The sequence below is a fragment of the Carassius gibelio genome, chromosome B7 (assembly GCF_023724105.1).
Source record: "Carassius gibelio isolate Cgi1373 ecotype wild population from Czech Republic chromosome B7, carGib1.2-hapl.c, whole genome shotgun sequence".
In the NCBI taxonomy this organism is placed as follows: domain Eukaryota; kingdom Metazoa; phylum Chordata; class Actinopteri; order Cypriniformes; family Cyprinidae; genus Carassius; species Carassius gibelio.
Genome location: NC_068402.1, coordinates 11,527,842 through 11,544,110, shown reverse-complemented (window position 1 = coordinate 11,544,110; position 16,269 = coordinate 11,527,842). Strand labels below are relative to the sequence as shown.

At 40.6% G+C, this 16,269-nt stretch overlaps 1 protein-coding gene across 12 annotated transcripts in view; it reads left to right on the top strand.

The window, feature by feature from the left end:
* The window catches only part of LOC127961170 (dysferlin), a 76,965-nt gene that overhangs the window by 50,700 nt on the left and 9,996 nt on the right, over positions 1-16,269 (top strand). For 10 of the 12 annotated variants that reach the window (XM_052560153.1, XM_052560160.1, XM_052560158.1 and 7 more), the window contains 6 exons: positions 7,466-7,564; positions 11,356-11,487; positions 13,354-13,509; positions 14,112-14,203; positions 14,501-14,671; positions 15,058-15,200. In XM_052560153.1, coding sequence (XP_052416113.1) covers positions 7,466-7,564; positions 11,356-11,487; positions 13,354-13,509; positions 14,112-14,203; positions 14,501-14,671; positions 15,058-15,200 — 793 coding nt within the window. The remainder of the gene's footprint in view (positions 1-7,465; positions 7,565-11,355; positions 11,488-13,353; positions 13,510-14,111; positions 14,204-14,500; positions 14,672-15,057; positions 15,201-16,269) is intronic. The other 2 variants (XM_052560151.1, XM_052560157.1) reach the window with 1 other exon arrangement.

The window sequence follows — 16,269 nt, the reverse complement described above, 5'->3', positions numbered from 1 at the left end:
GGTCTTCTCATTTTTTTAAACTGGGGTCTAGGATCCACAAGAGGGTGCTAGAAGGGCAGTACAAAAGTTGAAAGGTAAAGATTTTACAAAATGAATTTTGGGGCTGTTGAAGTTCACATAAAATCTGTTTATTAAATATTTTTAATGCAAAAAAAAACAAAAAAAACTTTTGGAACAATATGTATTGTGAAAAGTGCCTCGCATTTGTTATGGAAATATATTTATTGAAAATGTTTCTCTTCAAGTTTATACACCTAACATTAATAGTGCATAGAAAAAAGTTACAGTTTCAGCTCAAAACAAAGTATATATTTTCTAGATATGATAATAATTTGTTTTATTACAGTAACCATTTTAATTTAAAATTAATTTTGCAGACAAAATTGTTTTTTCTGTGCATATTGCATACTACAATATTACTTGTTAGTTTTTCTTTTTCTTTCTTTTTTGCACATAAAATGTACAATTGCCTTTTATATTATAAAATGGATCTCACACAAGGGGTCATCATATTATGAAGTCCTTGTCATCAAAAAGTTAGCAAAACCCTGATTTATCTAATTATTTGTAATTATTCTATTCTATTGTAGTCTATTCTAGTCTATTCTATTATTCTGTTCTGTTCTTTGTGAGATCTGTCATGCACACAGGCCTGCACCGTGGTAATGCCGCGTTTGCTTAAGTCTTTGCCAAGCCTTCAGACACTCCAGAGGACAAATAGTATTCAACAGATTTGCCAATCTTAGTACTTGACATCCAAAACGCATCAGTAGTTTTGAGAAGAGAAAAAAGAAACATGCAGAACTGTGGTTGCTCATAAAATGGAATATTGTTTGGTGGCTTAATTTTCTTCAGACCATGAAACTATGTTGAAGGTTATTTGAAAAAATTCCTTGACTCGGCTGAAATGTGCAGACAGTGAAGCAGTACAGCACACGTCTTAGTGAACGAGGGCTGCCCAAAACCAAAATAAATCCAGTTATAAATGTATACGTACATTCAAAAACTCCCCATAATACTGGTCGAGATGGCCAGCAATGGCTTTGAAATTTCAATATTTTGGATGCTTTTACACAAAGTGACTTGCAATAGCAGAGCTGTCACATTGCCAACAATATTTATAGTGTACAATGCAAGCTTTATTATGAAGCTAGACTAGGAACAAACTAGAGCAGAGGTTAAAAGCAAAGAATAGAATAGGTCATCCTAAGGTTTTAGACCCAGTTGCTGTCTTTCTGTTGTAGCTGCTCACATCAGTTTTATGGAGTGTTTATGTCCAAACAGCTGTGCTGAACACCGGTGGTTCTCAACCAGGGGCCCAGTAAATTCAAGATTACTTAAAATGGTTTAAAACTTAAAATGTTACGTCATTTTAAAAGTGTAATTTCTAGGTAATACTCGTTCTAGATGAATATACGTTTTTTTGTAGTCTCTCAATACCACGACTGAGGTGAGACCCTTAAGAAAGGCACTGAATCCCCCAACTGTTCTCCAGGCACTGCAGCATTGGCTGCCCACTGCTCCGGGTGTGTGTTCATTGTGTGTGTGTGTGTGTGCATGCTTGTTCACTACTGTGTGTGGGTGCACTTGGATGGGTTAAATGCAGAGCATTCTTGTCACATCCTTGCCTTTCCTGTCCTTTCTAAAATATTTTATGTGATTAATATGTACTTTTGAAAAATGTCATATGCTTAAAGTAAGTATTTAGATATTGTTGTGGACCTTGAGGGACTTTGGAGTCAAAATGGTTTTGAACCAGTGCTGTACATTGAAGATTTGATAAATAAACTCATGATCAGACTTTACAATATAATATACTACTGTACATTGCTATCTTTGGGTGCATTCTGATTGACAGGGTCCAACTCCCTACACAGTGTTCACTGCTCCCTACTCCCTAAGCATGGGATATCCATTGAAGTGGACTTCACTGACAATAATCACTCAATTGGAATGCCCTGGAACGCCATCAAAGAAAGTCAATGCCGGTCACGCAGATTATTATAAATATATTATCTATATTATTATCAATAATATAAATAATAATTTTAATAATAAATAACCCTGCCTACAAGGTTTCTTTGTCCTGTCTCCGTCGTATAAAGAGGTTGTTTTCTCCTACGTTCCCATGAAGATTTATTAAAGATTCTGTTTGTTTTACTATCTGCCTCCTTTGTACTCCTTCGATGCTCCTTTGCCCTGACAAACAATGACAGAAGACAGGACTCTAAAAGGATGGACTGGGCTGAAGATTTATTTCTTAACATCCAGCTAGAGGGATGGCCATTGGAATGATATGTGGAGGAGTTCCTGAGTGTTTATCATCTGGTGAGCTGGAGTGATCATATGTTTAATGCTTGCTTCCGGATGGAACTGGACAATGATAATTTGTTCTGATTCTGTCTCCTGGCCTAGACCCGTAACAGACTTTATAAATTATGTCCTCGATTTGAATGACTCTGATTTCTTTGTTGATGTAGAAGATAGTCATCCTGATCCCATCCGGAAGCATGTGGGAGCTCCAGCTCATCATAAACCAGCACCCTCCACTTACCGCCCCAATGAGCCCGCTCCCTTCGTTCCCCCAAGGCCTTCTGGATCCTGTCCAATATCCATTCCAACCGTCTGCCCAGAAAATTAGGCACCAGTGCTCCTGGCTTTGGTGCTTCCTCCGATGTTCTCAGCTCCTATCTTCTTGCCTGAGTCTGCTCCAGAAAGCTCTCCTTTCGGCTCCTGAGTCTCCTTCGCCTTTGCTGGGCCCATCCAGCCCTCCTTCGCCTCTGCTGGTCCTGTCTAGCCCTCATTCGTCTCCTGAGCCCCCTGTGTTAGCGAACTCCACTCCTCCAGAGCTGGCCCCCCGAAAGTGCCCTCCAGAGTGGCCTCAAGTGCCGGCTCCTCCAGAGCGTTCTCATGTTCCTGCTCCTCCAGAGCATCCTCAAGTGCCGGCTCCTGAAGGGCGTTCTCATGTGCCTGCTCCTCCAGAGCATCCTCAAGTGCCGGCTCCTGAAGGGCGTTCTCATGTGCCTGCTCCTCCAGAGCATCCTCAAGTGCCGGCTCCATCAGAGCGGCCTCAAGTGCCAGCTCCTCCAGAGCGGCCTCAAGTGCCTGCTCCTCCAGAGTGCCCCCCAGGATTCCTATGTTTTGGTGGGGTGGCATATACCAGTTGGCGTGGCCTCCTGAGTCCCCTGCTCTGCTGTGGCCCCCTGAGCTGCTAGCTCCGCCATGGCAACCTGAACTGCATGCTCCATCAAGGTTCCCTGAGCTCCCTGATCCGCCCTGGAGGCTCTCCTTGTCTTCACCCTGTTCCTGTCCTGCACCAGCCTCCCCGATGTTACGGCACAGAATAAGCCTTCCAGGAGTGGGGGGGCGATATCTTTCACGTGTTTGTTTCTATTTAGTTCCTGTCTGCCCTTATTTGGTTCAGTTCCTGTTCTTATTTAGTTAATCATCATTCATTATTTTCCACCTGTATTTCATTAATCATCTTATTAGTCGATAGTTTGGTTCAGTATAAATAGCCCTGCCTTTCCTAAGTTTCTTTGTTCTGTGTCCGTCGTATAAAGAGTTTTCTCCTACGTTTCCATGAAGATTTATTAAAGAATCTGTTAGTTTGACTATCTGTCTCCGTTGTACTCCTTCGAGCCCCTTTCCCCCGGGCAACCCATGACACTTTTACATGTACAAGTCATTTGTAACTACATTAACAATCCGATACCTACAATTTTATGAATGCTATGAATTGAGACATACTGTTTTTTGTCTACTTTGTTGAAGGAAAGTAGGCATATTCAGACACAGGGGCTGTCACTTAGGCACATAAATACTGGTTGACTGGTCAGATCAGTACCAAACCAGAATATCTCAAAAGTACTATACTGTACAGTATATGTGTTTTATGTATATGCGGACAGCCTCTAATGCACTCCATCAAAGCATTCGTGAAAAACGAAGCACTGGATTGTAAAGTCATGGACAAAATTTAACCTGCTTTAGAAACTAATTGAACCTTCTAGAACCTACAAATTCCTGAGGCGGTTTTGGATATTGTTTATATTTCTGAATGAAATGTCAATCAAACCACACAGAATGTCTGTTCGGCATATTCTAAACAAAACTTAAGTTAAAAGTCTATTCAACACTCAGTTATTACCAACAATGTGGTTATTTTTCATCAGTAGTGCACACGAGCCCTTTCAGACCCAAAGTTAACACCACCAGTGCCCTACAGTAACCTTTACCTCAGGAATTGAGAATGTTTGCAGCCATTTTTACTGGTTTTGCATGAATGAATTTTTGGAGGAGCAGTGAAGTTCACTGTTTTCCCTCAGCCTTTCCGACCACCCTGTTCCAGTACCAGGCCGCCCAGGGGTACAGCAGCCATTATGAATCCACCCATTTTTAGAAATTTCTAGGTTCCTGATGTCTAAAATCGCAACATGCCCATAACATTATCTTTTCATCTGTATAACATCACTTCTGACTGTGTGTTTCCCTTTTTGCGAGCGTGCACGCACATATACACCCAGGTTTATATGGTGCAGTCTTTTCTGTTGCAGTACTTATTTTAATAATACTCCTAAGCCCTAAAACCTTTGGGCAGAGTATAGAATAACTAAACACATACATCTGGTGCACTCAAAGTGTCTGGGTGACCAGATGCACATGCACACGCTCATTACACATCATTTCAGAGGCAAAATGGAACATTATTTCCTTACTCATAAGCACTCAGATTTACACAAACTTGCGCACAAACACCTAAGGCGCACACACATAGTAGCTAGCATGGAAACATGGCTGTCACAGCGTCCTTAGGCTCCGCTTTAATAACTCTGTCAGACAAAGAGAGGAGACGTGGCAGTACTATGAAAAGCACCATTCAGGGCCGGTTAGACTCCCACACAGCCAGGCCAACTCAGCGTAAATGATTCTGAAGGCAACTTCACAATACTGTGCAAATCCTTGCTGCACACCTAGTCCTATTTACCATGTGTGCCGGATTTGGGTAGATGCATGGGCTGGACTAGGGGACCATTCCCTAAAAACATGTAACTTCATGTTATCGTCACCTTCTGCTCATCTAGGTTGAGTCATTCATTTCTTTTCTTTATTATATTGGCTTGAGGAAGTCGTGTAAATCTGAGTTTACAAAATCTCTGACCTGAATACCAAAATGACTCTAGAGCTTTCAAGTTACAGCCAGTTGTCTAAATGTGTTATGTCTTTCATAAATGATTGGATTTACTGTTTTTAAACCTTTATGACTGTAATTCCTCCAACAGTTTTGAATTTTGTGAGTTTTCGTTCTGAGTCCACCAAACTTGGCAGTCCTATAACCTGTTCTGATTTCTGGTCACGCACATGTGCTGCACACATCTCTTCTGAAAGTGCTCGACTCCTAATGCAATTACTCTTTAAAAAAAAAAAAAAAAAGCTACTCGGTTTTTGCCTGTTGTGTCATTGTATTACAGAGTTACATGTTTTCTGTGCAATTCTGAAGCTTTGTATTGTGACACTTCATCTTCATCTTTATTTGTTTATTTGTAAGTAGCTTTGAATAATACCATCTTCCATTTATTAAATATAAAATACATGACTTTTTAAAAGATTGGGGTCAGTACAGTTTTTTTTTAAATGAAATTAATAATTTTATCCATCAAGAACTTATAAAGTTGATTAAAAGTGCTATTATTTCAAATTAAAAAACTTACTATTTCAAATTAATGCTGTTTTTTCCCCAGTCCCATCCAGTCCTTATATTAATGTTTCCACAAAAATATTAAACAGCTTGAAAAAAAAAAATCATTTTGGAATGATTTCTGATTTCATGTGACACTGAAGACTGGAGTAATGGCTGCTGAGAATCCAGATTTGCTATCAAAGGAATACTTTTTAAATATATTTAAATAGAAAAGTTATTTGAAATTGGTATTTCAGAATATTACAGTTTGCTCTATTTTGATCAAATAAATGCAGCCTTGTGAAGCATGAGAGACTTTCAAAAACAAGAAAAAAATCTTACTGACCCCAAACTTTTCACCTGTAATTTTTTTTTCTATTGGCTTTTCAAAGCAAACTAGTTCAGACTAATGTCATCCACATGCCACACACTAAACTCTCTGTGTCACGCCACCTCTCCAATATCAGTTTTAGAAAGAATTTATTTTCACGTATGTCCATGTTTTTTCCCGATGTTGATTTAACTATGCAGCACACATGTATACAGTTTGTTTGTCTGTGACCGTAAACAGGATATTGCCCTCACAGACATAAACGCACACAGTCTTGTAGAACAGTGCAGTGTGACACACTCTGACATGAGTACACACACACTTCTTGGCACAGCAGTGGTATGTGGGCCACTTAAACAACACTGTCGGCTCCCTGCCTGTCCACCAAAACGTACGACACACCACCAGACTCACTAACCACTAAGACGGGGGGGGGGGGGGGGGAAACCCAGCGGAGCCCGGCATTGGTCCATCACTACTGTTTTTCCTCCCTCATCGTAAAAGTTAAAAGAATTATTGAAGCGAAACTTGAAGTCTCTCCTCTGAGTGAGATGAACCTGACCTTCTGGAAGAGAGAGCAGTGTGTGTGGGTCCAGCCAGCGGAGGGTTCTCTGCTCTTTCAAACGGATTGTGTTTTATGCCATGGTGGCTTAGTCTGTCTTTCATCCATCTATCAAACACACACACTCATGCATTTTTACAATACTCACATCATAATCAGACTACACTTGAAGCAGTGTCACTTGCAGAGGGTGTTTTATATTAACAACGCTCTTTTGTCTTTCGGGTTGGATGGGAATGTGGTGCTGGCTGAGGTGGGAACAGCCTTTTGATTTGATTTGTACCTTTTCTAAAAATTCCCACACTTTCCACATGGAGTGAGTGAGCGTTGGCGAGGTTTACTGTATCAGTGGCGATTAGCACATCAAATTGCAGCAGAACATCAATGATCCTGGATCATACCCGTGAAAGTACCAGGAAAATGAAAATTTGAGAGCGTTCCTTCTAGTTTCTGTTGATATGCTTACGGGCATTACAGCAGAGGTATGATTTATCAGTCACTTCTGGAAAAGATTAAGTTATGGAAAGCGTTGTTTCCACTGGTCGTTTGGTCTGTGGGTGGTGTCACTGTCACTCATGAATGTGTCTGCTTAAAATGTTTGGACACTTGAGTGTATTTTCTCTTGACTTTTTTCCTTTCTTTTCCTAACCTTGTCTTGTTGTTTGTGTTGAATTTGTCTTAAATGCTTTAGCTGGGGCGATGGGTAAGTGGAGCCTTTTATTGCTTTCAGACTACATGTTCTTGTTCATTAAATGATTTATTTAATTAAGCAAGGGTTTAATGAATGAGGGATGTGGTGTCTAACACACACACACACACACACATGGAATATTGACCTTCATTTCTCTAATGTTCCTTTCCGTCCTCTTGTTTTCTTGCTCTGTGTCTGCAGCAGGATGAATTTATGGACTGGTGGAGCAAGTTTTATGCGTCCACGGGTGAGAGAAACAAGTGTGGCAGTTATCTGGAGAAGGGCTTCGATACGCTGCAGGTAAATGTAATTAACTGATTTTCTTTCATACAAACTGTACATAAGCACAAAAGACATTTTGAAGAACTGTTTTTGTCCATATGATTAAAATCAGTGGGGCAAAGGGCTTTTCACATGGCATTTAAAGGGATACCTCACCCAAAGATGAAAATTCAAGTCATTAATTACTCAACCTTATGTCGTTCTAAATACGGGCATTATATATATATATATATATATATATATATATATATATATATATATATATATATATATATATATATATATATGAATTCATATTTTTGATGAAATCTGAGAGCTTTCTGTCCATCCATAGACAGCCCCGCAACTTACATGTTCTAGTCCAGAAACATAGTAAGGACACTGATAAAATAGTCAATGTCACATCAGTTAATCAACCGTAATGTCATGAAGCTACCAGAATACCTTTTATGCGCAATGAAAAAAAATAGAGACTTTATTCGACAACTGACCTAGGTAACCCCATCCCCCTTAGTTACTGTTACTCCCTCGAACAAACAAACGGAGCTGCTCACTGTCTCACAAGGACAGCTGTCAGTGTGAAAATATTGTCCCACAATGTTTTTGCACAATTTTGGACATGGAAGGGCAACCATTCAAGTGGGAATCAAATATTCCATGGAGGGATATATAAAATATTTAAAAAATAAATACGGTGGGTGACTCTAATAGGTTTAAATCCATCCAAGGTTAAAAAACATTGTCATTTTGTCAAAATATCATTTAAAATTTACCTCAATTCTCAGAGATCCCCAAACGGTTCGCGCGAAGCTGTTCAAATGATTCAGTTTCCTTAAACCCCACCTTTCGGTAGCATACTGTGTTCTGATTGGTCAACTGACATAGTTTTGATGGGTTGTTCCGCACACAACTTCATGGTAAACAATGCGTTAGCTTCTTTTTGGGGTGAATTATGTCTTATTTCTCTCATCGCGAAGCAAACAGTAAAATAAAAAACTTGAACAGTCTCGGTGCTTTTTCTTCTGTGTGGGCGTATTAAAGCCGCACGCTTCAGTTTGAATCTGAATAGCGCATTCAGCGCGGGGGCGTGGTCACATTAGATATAATGAAGGGAGACGTGAAAAACGGACATTGCGTTGTTTTCATATGGATTAACGTTACTTTATCACAGAATATCTGTTAGCAGCACTTGTTACACTTCATTTTAATGACGTGTTTGTAAATGAAAATCAGCACAGACAAAGGCTGCAGACAGCACACTTACTGATAAGATGCTCGGGAGAAAACAAACACATAACTTCATAATCATACTTCGCGTTGTGATTGGAGATGCTTGTTGGTCTAAATAAAGTTGGTAATGAACCCTCTTTTATGGCCAAACACTTTGAAAATCCCGCCTTCACCGAGATTAGAAAAGCAGTCATCAGTGAAATGTTATGAACACAACAAAAGGGATTTGTTGTACTGCTCTGGTATTGTGGTAAAAATGAATTTTAGCCATTGGTTCTTCTGATCTTCATTCTTTGGCAGTGAAAATAAAACAAACTTGCCTTTACAATTAAAAACACACTGCCTCCTTGACATGATGCTATCACACCAACCAGAGCGTCTGTGTGGGGGGTGGGGCAGGTCAGAGCTCTGTTTCTCTCAAGACGGTAGGCAGAGATTATTATGCAAAGTGTTCTAGTGACGTACATAGAGATGGGCAAAATATTTGAAATCAATAATGACTCATTTCAGCGATTCAGAGTCGACTCCTTACTTTAGAAGCCAATAACTTTATAAATCGTGTACTTTTTGGTTTAATTACTTTGCACATTGTTTACACTGATGGACAGCTACATCATACACTGTAATACAGGTAATTTTTGATTTCCCATCTGTGTGGCTCTTTAAAGTTAGCTAGTTGTAGGCATAGATAACAGTTACGTTACCTTGCTGAAACACAAGATGACATTAATGTTCTGCTTGAGCAGATGAAAATTGTTACTTAATAAGAGTATGACAACCAGAAAATGAACATTTTTGTCTTCATTGGGATTGGGGGTGAATGCTTAGGGGCATTTAGCTGTTTTGTGTGGGTTTTGGAAATGTAATAAAATAATTCCTCTCAGGATATCCCAGAGAAGGGTTAGGTTTTGTGGTGTTAACCCCACATTGCGGTGCCAAATTTGTGCAGTTTGAAACATTGTGGTGTTAGAATGTAATAATGCTTACTAACAGACAGCTGATAGTTCACGTACCTCATATTTACATGCTTTGGACAGTCACAGAAACATCAATCATTCTTTAAACAGTGAATTCTGCATTTGACAGGAAACATGAGAACTGGAAGAAGAAACAGTTTTATAGTTCCTTGCTTAGGCCGAAAGCTCCATTAATGAAAAACTTGATCATATTGGGTAGGGCAAGGTTACATGGTGCATTCGGCCAATCATTGACACTGACAGAACTTAAGGCATTTTTCTTTTGTGTTCATACTGGTTTGAGATGAAAGAAAACACTTTGGTGAAAAGAACCCAGTACACAGTTTCCTACAGAACTAGAGAATAAAAAGTTCTTTGTGCAATGTGAAGGCATAATTAACCAAAAGTGAACATTTTGTCATTGTTTATTCATTCTCATGTCTCCCCAAAGGCAAATCTACCACATTCCCAGCGGTATGAAATCTGTACATGGAGATTAACAGAAAAAGTCCATCGTAACTATAGTGACATTATCAGTGCCCAAAGAAAACCAAACATAGGGATGCCAGAACTTCAAAGCCCTGGGGTCTCTCTCGGGAGTGCGCATGCCTACTTTCAAGCGCTCACTCACCCCCACTCCAGTCCACTCCAGCCCACTTCCCACAAGCTTATCCATTTATAATAGAGCCCGTGGCTGCCAGATTTCCAACTTTTCCGATGAATTCATGTTGGGGTTGCCGCAGGGGGATAACCAAGTGCAGACAAGGGCTCTGTTACTGACGTCATCGGCCCGTTTTCCCCCCAGCCCACACCTCCCCATCATCCCTCGATCTCTGACCGATTTGTCAGCGATCTCACCAATCACCACATTCTCTCTCTACTTGCCTTAGCCACTATTTCCAACCTTTACGATCTAACCGTGCTACCTGCGAGGCCCAGCGTATGATTGTTGGCTGCCACCGTGTGAGAGCGTCCCACACACCGGGAGGAGCAGCAGACAGAAACACTTTCCCTAAAACTGCTGAGATGAGCTGTTATTTTGGGCTAATGGTGCCTGAGGGAGAGACTGAAGGCAGGGAAAGAGCAAAAGAGACTGGGAGAGGGTTTCATGTGATGTGTGCCATGTCACACGTTCAGGGACCAGGCCTGAATGAGTCAACTAGAAAAACAGAGCGACTCGCTTACGAGGATTCCTTCATACTTTTGTCACTAAGTTGTCTCCTGGGTGGCCGCTTGGTTGGAGAGTTGTGCGCCGCTTGTTAAAAGTTGTGTAATGTCACGGCGATGCTTATTTTCCTGGGGCACAAATCGTTGTTGTGCATTTTTATTGCCGTTTTTAAACATTCTCATAATCAGGAATTTCCAGATCTTTTTGCATTAATGATGCTTTTGAGATTGTTTGACTTGCGCCTGAAATGTTAAACCCACAATTAAAGATCTCAGAGTCCAAGATGCTTAGAGAAAACTGCTTTGGCAAGACAAACAATGGATGTCTTGTCCATAGTACAGTATGTGTCCTTTCAGCCATTTCAGTTGATTATGGCAGGTTTTTAAAGACCTAGATCTGCATGCAAATCATATACTGTATCACAAAATACACACTCTCCTGTGCTCCTTTCTCAGGTGTATGACAGAGAACTGGAGAAGGCTGGAGAAGGTTTTGAGCAGTTGGCTGATTTCTGTCAAACTTTTAAACTTTACCGCGGAAGAGTCCAGAATGAGAGTGAAGACCCTTCTGTTGTTGGAGAGTTCAAGGTAGGGTCACTCATAACCTCTCAGCTACTATCGACTGCTATCACATGTGCTCTCATTCAGTCTCCAAGAGGAAAAACATTAAGACGGCGCCAGATGAAGCAATGGATGGGTGCCGTTGCTTATTAGCTAAGCTAATGAAAAGTCATTTGAATTGGCCCTTCTATTTAAACTGTTCACATATTTGCCTCTGGCAGGTTCAGTCTGTACTTTGTCAAATTTACCATTCATCAGTTAATTTAGAGTGTTCTGCAACAGATCCAGAGTCTTATGCCATTCTTTTGGTGAACTGTCTAGATCTCTGAAAATGTGCCTCCTTGCCTTCATTACAGACACTGTCTCTTAATAATAGAGGTTCTTTAATGGTTCTGGGAACTTTAGGTCACTCTAAGACTCTTACCAAGAACCATGTTATGTTGTATAGGGTTGCTGAGGTTGCTATACAGTTTTATTGGAGATCTTCAAGTCAGTGTACTAGTTCCTAGGTAGGTTAGCAAAGAGGCTTTTTAGAAGACTTTAAAGGAATTTTTGGAAAGTTTCAGAAAATGTACAGGAAATTTGCCACCAATTTCTGTTTTCCTTAAAGCACCAGTACATTGATGGTTTCGGAAGAATTAAGGAATAAAAGTTTTTTATGGAAGTTAAAGTTTTCAAAAGTAAAATTTACACAAAAAAGAAAGAAAGAAAGAAAGAATATTCACACGAAAATGAAAACTTTCATCATTTTGTCAACATTTTGCCAATATTATCTTCTGTGGAACACCTATGATTTTTGCATCATTTCAGACCAATGTTGTTTTAGTATTGGTTATATGCTATTGTAGTATTTAAAGGGTTAGTTCACCGAAAAATGAAAATTATGTCATTAATAACTCACCCTCATGTCGTTCCAAACCCATAAGACCTCTGTTCATCTTAGGAACACAGTTTAAGATATTTTAGATTTAGTCTGAGAGCTCTCAGTCCCTCGATTGAAGCTGTGTGTACGGTCTACTGTCCATGTCCAGAAAGGTAAGAAAAACATCAAAGTAGTCCATGTGACATCAGAGGGTCAGTTAGAATATTTTGAGTTCAAACAAACCAATATCCCAGAGTAATTCATGTACTCAAACAGTACACTGACTGAACTGCTGTGAAGAGAGAACTGAAGATGATTTTTGGAAATCATTTGGAAAATGTATCTTCGATGCTTCAAAAAATTCTAACTGACCCTCTGATGTCACATGGACTACTTTGAAGATGTTTTTCTTACCTTTCTGGACATGGACAGTAGACCGTACACACAGTTTCAATGGAGGGACTGAGAGCTCTCGAACTAAATCTAAAATATCTTAAACTGTGTTCCCAAGACGAACGGAGGTCTCACGGGTTTTGAACGACATGAGGGTGAGTCATTAATGACATAATTTTCATTTTTGGGTGAACTATCCCTTTAAGGCTTTTATGTATGTATGTATTTATTATTTATTTATTTGACATTGATTGATATATTTATTTTTTTAGTAAATCTTTTATGTCATTCGGTTAGTTGTAGTGTAATTATTATTTTAATATGTATCTTTTAAGATAATGAAAGTATGACAGTAATATGGGGTTGGAACTTTTAAAAATACCCTCCCGTGGCATCCAGCATATGGCTGTAAAACGCATTTCAGTTCTAATTGGAACCTTTCATTTAGAGAGTCTAGATGCCTTTTCTTGGTTTATTTGGATTACAACTGGTTTAGTTCTAGTAGGATTTGAGGGAACTAAATTTGAGGGATTTAAGTGTAATTTGAGGTTTGTCTGGAGGCCCCAGACAGCAGGTCTCCAAAAAAAAAGTAAAACTAAATTGCACCATGAGTTACACTGACTCCTGTCCTCCTTCAGGGCTCATTTAAGATCTATCCATTGCCTGACAATCCCTCGATGCCCGTACCCCCACGCCAGTTCCGCAAACTCCCCCCGAATGGTTTAGAGAAGTGTCTGGTACGCGTCTACATCATCCAGGCCTATGGCTTACAGCCCAAAGATGCCAACGGCAAGGTAGGTACGACACAACCAAAACTAGACACTAAAAGAAAAGAAACGTGAGCAAGCAGTTCACTTTTCAGTGACCTTGTATATGGCTCTGGGTTGAGAGAGGTTGTTACAAAAGCCCTTGTATTTCCACTAGACGCATTCACAAACCTCTAGTTTTTTTTTCATAAGCCAGACGAGTCCTTTGCAAAGTGCCAGAGTCATAAGAGAGCTGAGAAACTGCTTTATGAAAACATGGAGCCACCCTTTTACCCACAACCATAAACCAGGCAATCGTTGCCTGAGACCAGGCCAACACGCCACCACCGCTGGCCCTGCGTCAGATGGGATTTCCCTTCATTAGATGCGAATATGCTAAGATGACGTGCTTTCATCACCTACTCAGGCCAGGAGTTATGATATGGAACATTTCACACATGTACTCGCTGCCTATGAAACACACACTGATCACAGAGATTTGATGCTTTTTCCACCAAAAGAGCAAAGAGCGGTTGTTTTTAAGTACAAAAAGAGGGCGTGCTGTTTTGGACATTGTCGCTTATAGCATATACGTGCGAGTGTGTGGCTATGTTGACACATACTAACAAGGACTGCTTGTTCTTTCGTAGTGCGACCCCTATGTTAAGATCACACTTGGCAAGAAATCAGTCGATGACCGCGACAATTACATACCCTGTACTTTGGACCCTGTCTTCGGAAAGTAAGTTTTTTCTCTTTCTTTCTGTCCTTGAACAGATTCATACACACACATACCGATCTAGAAACACGTCATTGCAAGGATCAATTATACCAGCAGGGGTCACCACACTCATAATAATGACGATGCCTCTAATTCTGAGAGTTGACCATTGAATACTTGTGAGGAGGAAGGTTTGATCTGGGGGCTAAATGATGACTGAATAGCAAGCATGTGAATTGCTGATTTTGAAAACATTTAAGTCAAATAATTTCTGACCAAAGTATTCAGAGATTAAACTGTCTTTTGCTTCTCATTTAGGATGTTTGAGCTGACATGCTCTCTGCCCATTGAGAAAGACCTAAAGATCATGCTGTATGATTATGATATGATCACTAAGGATGAGAAAATCGGAGAGACCATCATTGATTTGGAGAATCGCTTCTTGTCACGTCATGGTGCTTGCTGTGGCCTGCCACAGTCCTACTGTTTGTAAGAAATGTCTCTGTTTCTGATTGTATATCCTTTCACCTTCCAGGTATTATTAGGAGTCACGAAAACTGTAAAAAAAATAGGAAACGAATGTTGTAAAACTTAACCTGATCAAGTGTCTTATGATCCTCAAGATCTTCTAAAGACATGCAAACCTTTTTTTAAAAAAACTCCAGTGTCATACAGTAATTCTGAAACACATCCCTGCCGTAAAACAGCTTCCAACAGCCTGTGGTCAAGTGCTGGTCTTAGCTGGTTTAAGATGGTTTTGCTGGTCCCTAACCCTAAGTTTTGATTAACTGTTGACAGTTACAAGAACTATGATAACAAATTCTGCTTATTTTTGCATTGTAAATAAACTCTTTTTGTCTCTGTGCCTGCTCTAGGTCTGGAGTTAACCAGTGGCGAGATCAGCTGAAACCATCCCAGTTACTTCATCGTCTGTGCGAGAGGCGAAACTACAAACTGCCCGTCTACAAGCATGATAGAATCTACTTCAGAGGACAGGAGTACACAGTTGCAGACCTTGGTCAGTGTCCTAAACACAAACTCCAGCTAGACCCAGTTTCCTACCACTGAATTTAATGTTCATGATATTTGATAATTAATTCTGCGATTGTCGTTACCGAGAGCAGCTTCTCACGTGGGCGCATACGTACGAATAAACAGAGGCATCGCAACCTATCAAACCCACAGGCTGGACGGCGAAAAAAGAAAGTGGAAGTCTTTTCTTTGGAGCTGCTGAAAGCATTAGTCACGAGTAAGAGCTAATCAAAGCAGCAGCCTGACTCCATCACATCTTCCGTCATAAAAAAAGCGAGTCAAGCACGAGATCGGCTGCGGTTCTGTGAAAACACTGACAGAAAAAAATAACGATATATGTCTCGGCTTGTGCCATGCATCATATCTGTGTGTGTGGGATCACAGAGCTGTTGGGGAGGCCGCTTGGCTGTTCTTGCTCGGCGCTATGAGCGGAAAGAATGAGTTGTTCCTCTGTGCGAAGAAAAACAAGTGCGATATTGTAAAGACGAAGGACCTGTGTAAACATACAGCACCTCTGACAGTCATTCATTCACAGCAGATTTATCACTCCTTGCCACAGCAACCTGACGTCCCCTTCTGTTTTAAAGTGTGCCCTGGGGAAGATCACTCTAACTAATGCTAGATCACAGTTAGGTGTGTATTATGTTGATCTCCTAACCTCCATCAAATCCTCCCAGCACTTCCGGTTTGATCTCTAAGCCCTTCAAGTCCCACTGCTGCTTTTTCTTTCAAACAGTCAGATGTCACGCAGTGCCTGCAGGAAGCCAAGCTCTCCAGCCATTTTCCCTTCCATGATGCTTTGGGACGAGGTCGGCTTCAGATTTATGGTGAACTAGCGTACAAGTGTGTTCAGCCAAGGTCAACAGTGCGGCGGGCTCCTCAGCCTCCTGCTCCCGTGTCTTGCCACGGAGGAATACTACATCTCTTTGTTTGGCCCTCGTTACCGCGCAACCCGCGCGTCAAAGCAATTATCAGGTGGCGTTTTCGGGCTTCCAACTTCATGGCAGAAATTGTCTTCCTCCACTTCAGTTCTTTTTCCTCTTTCTCCACACTCC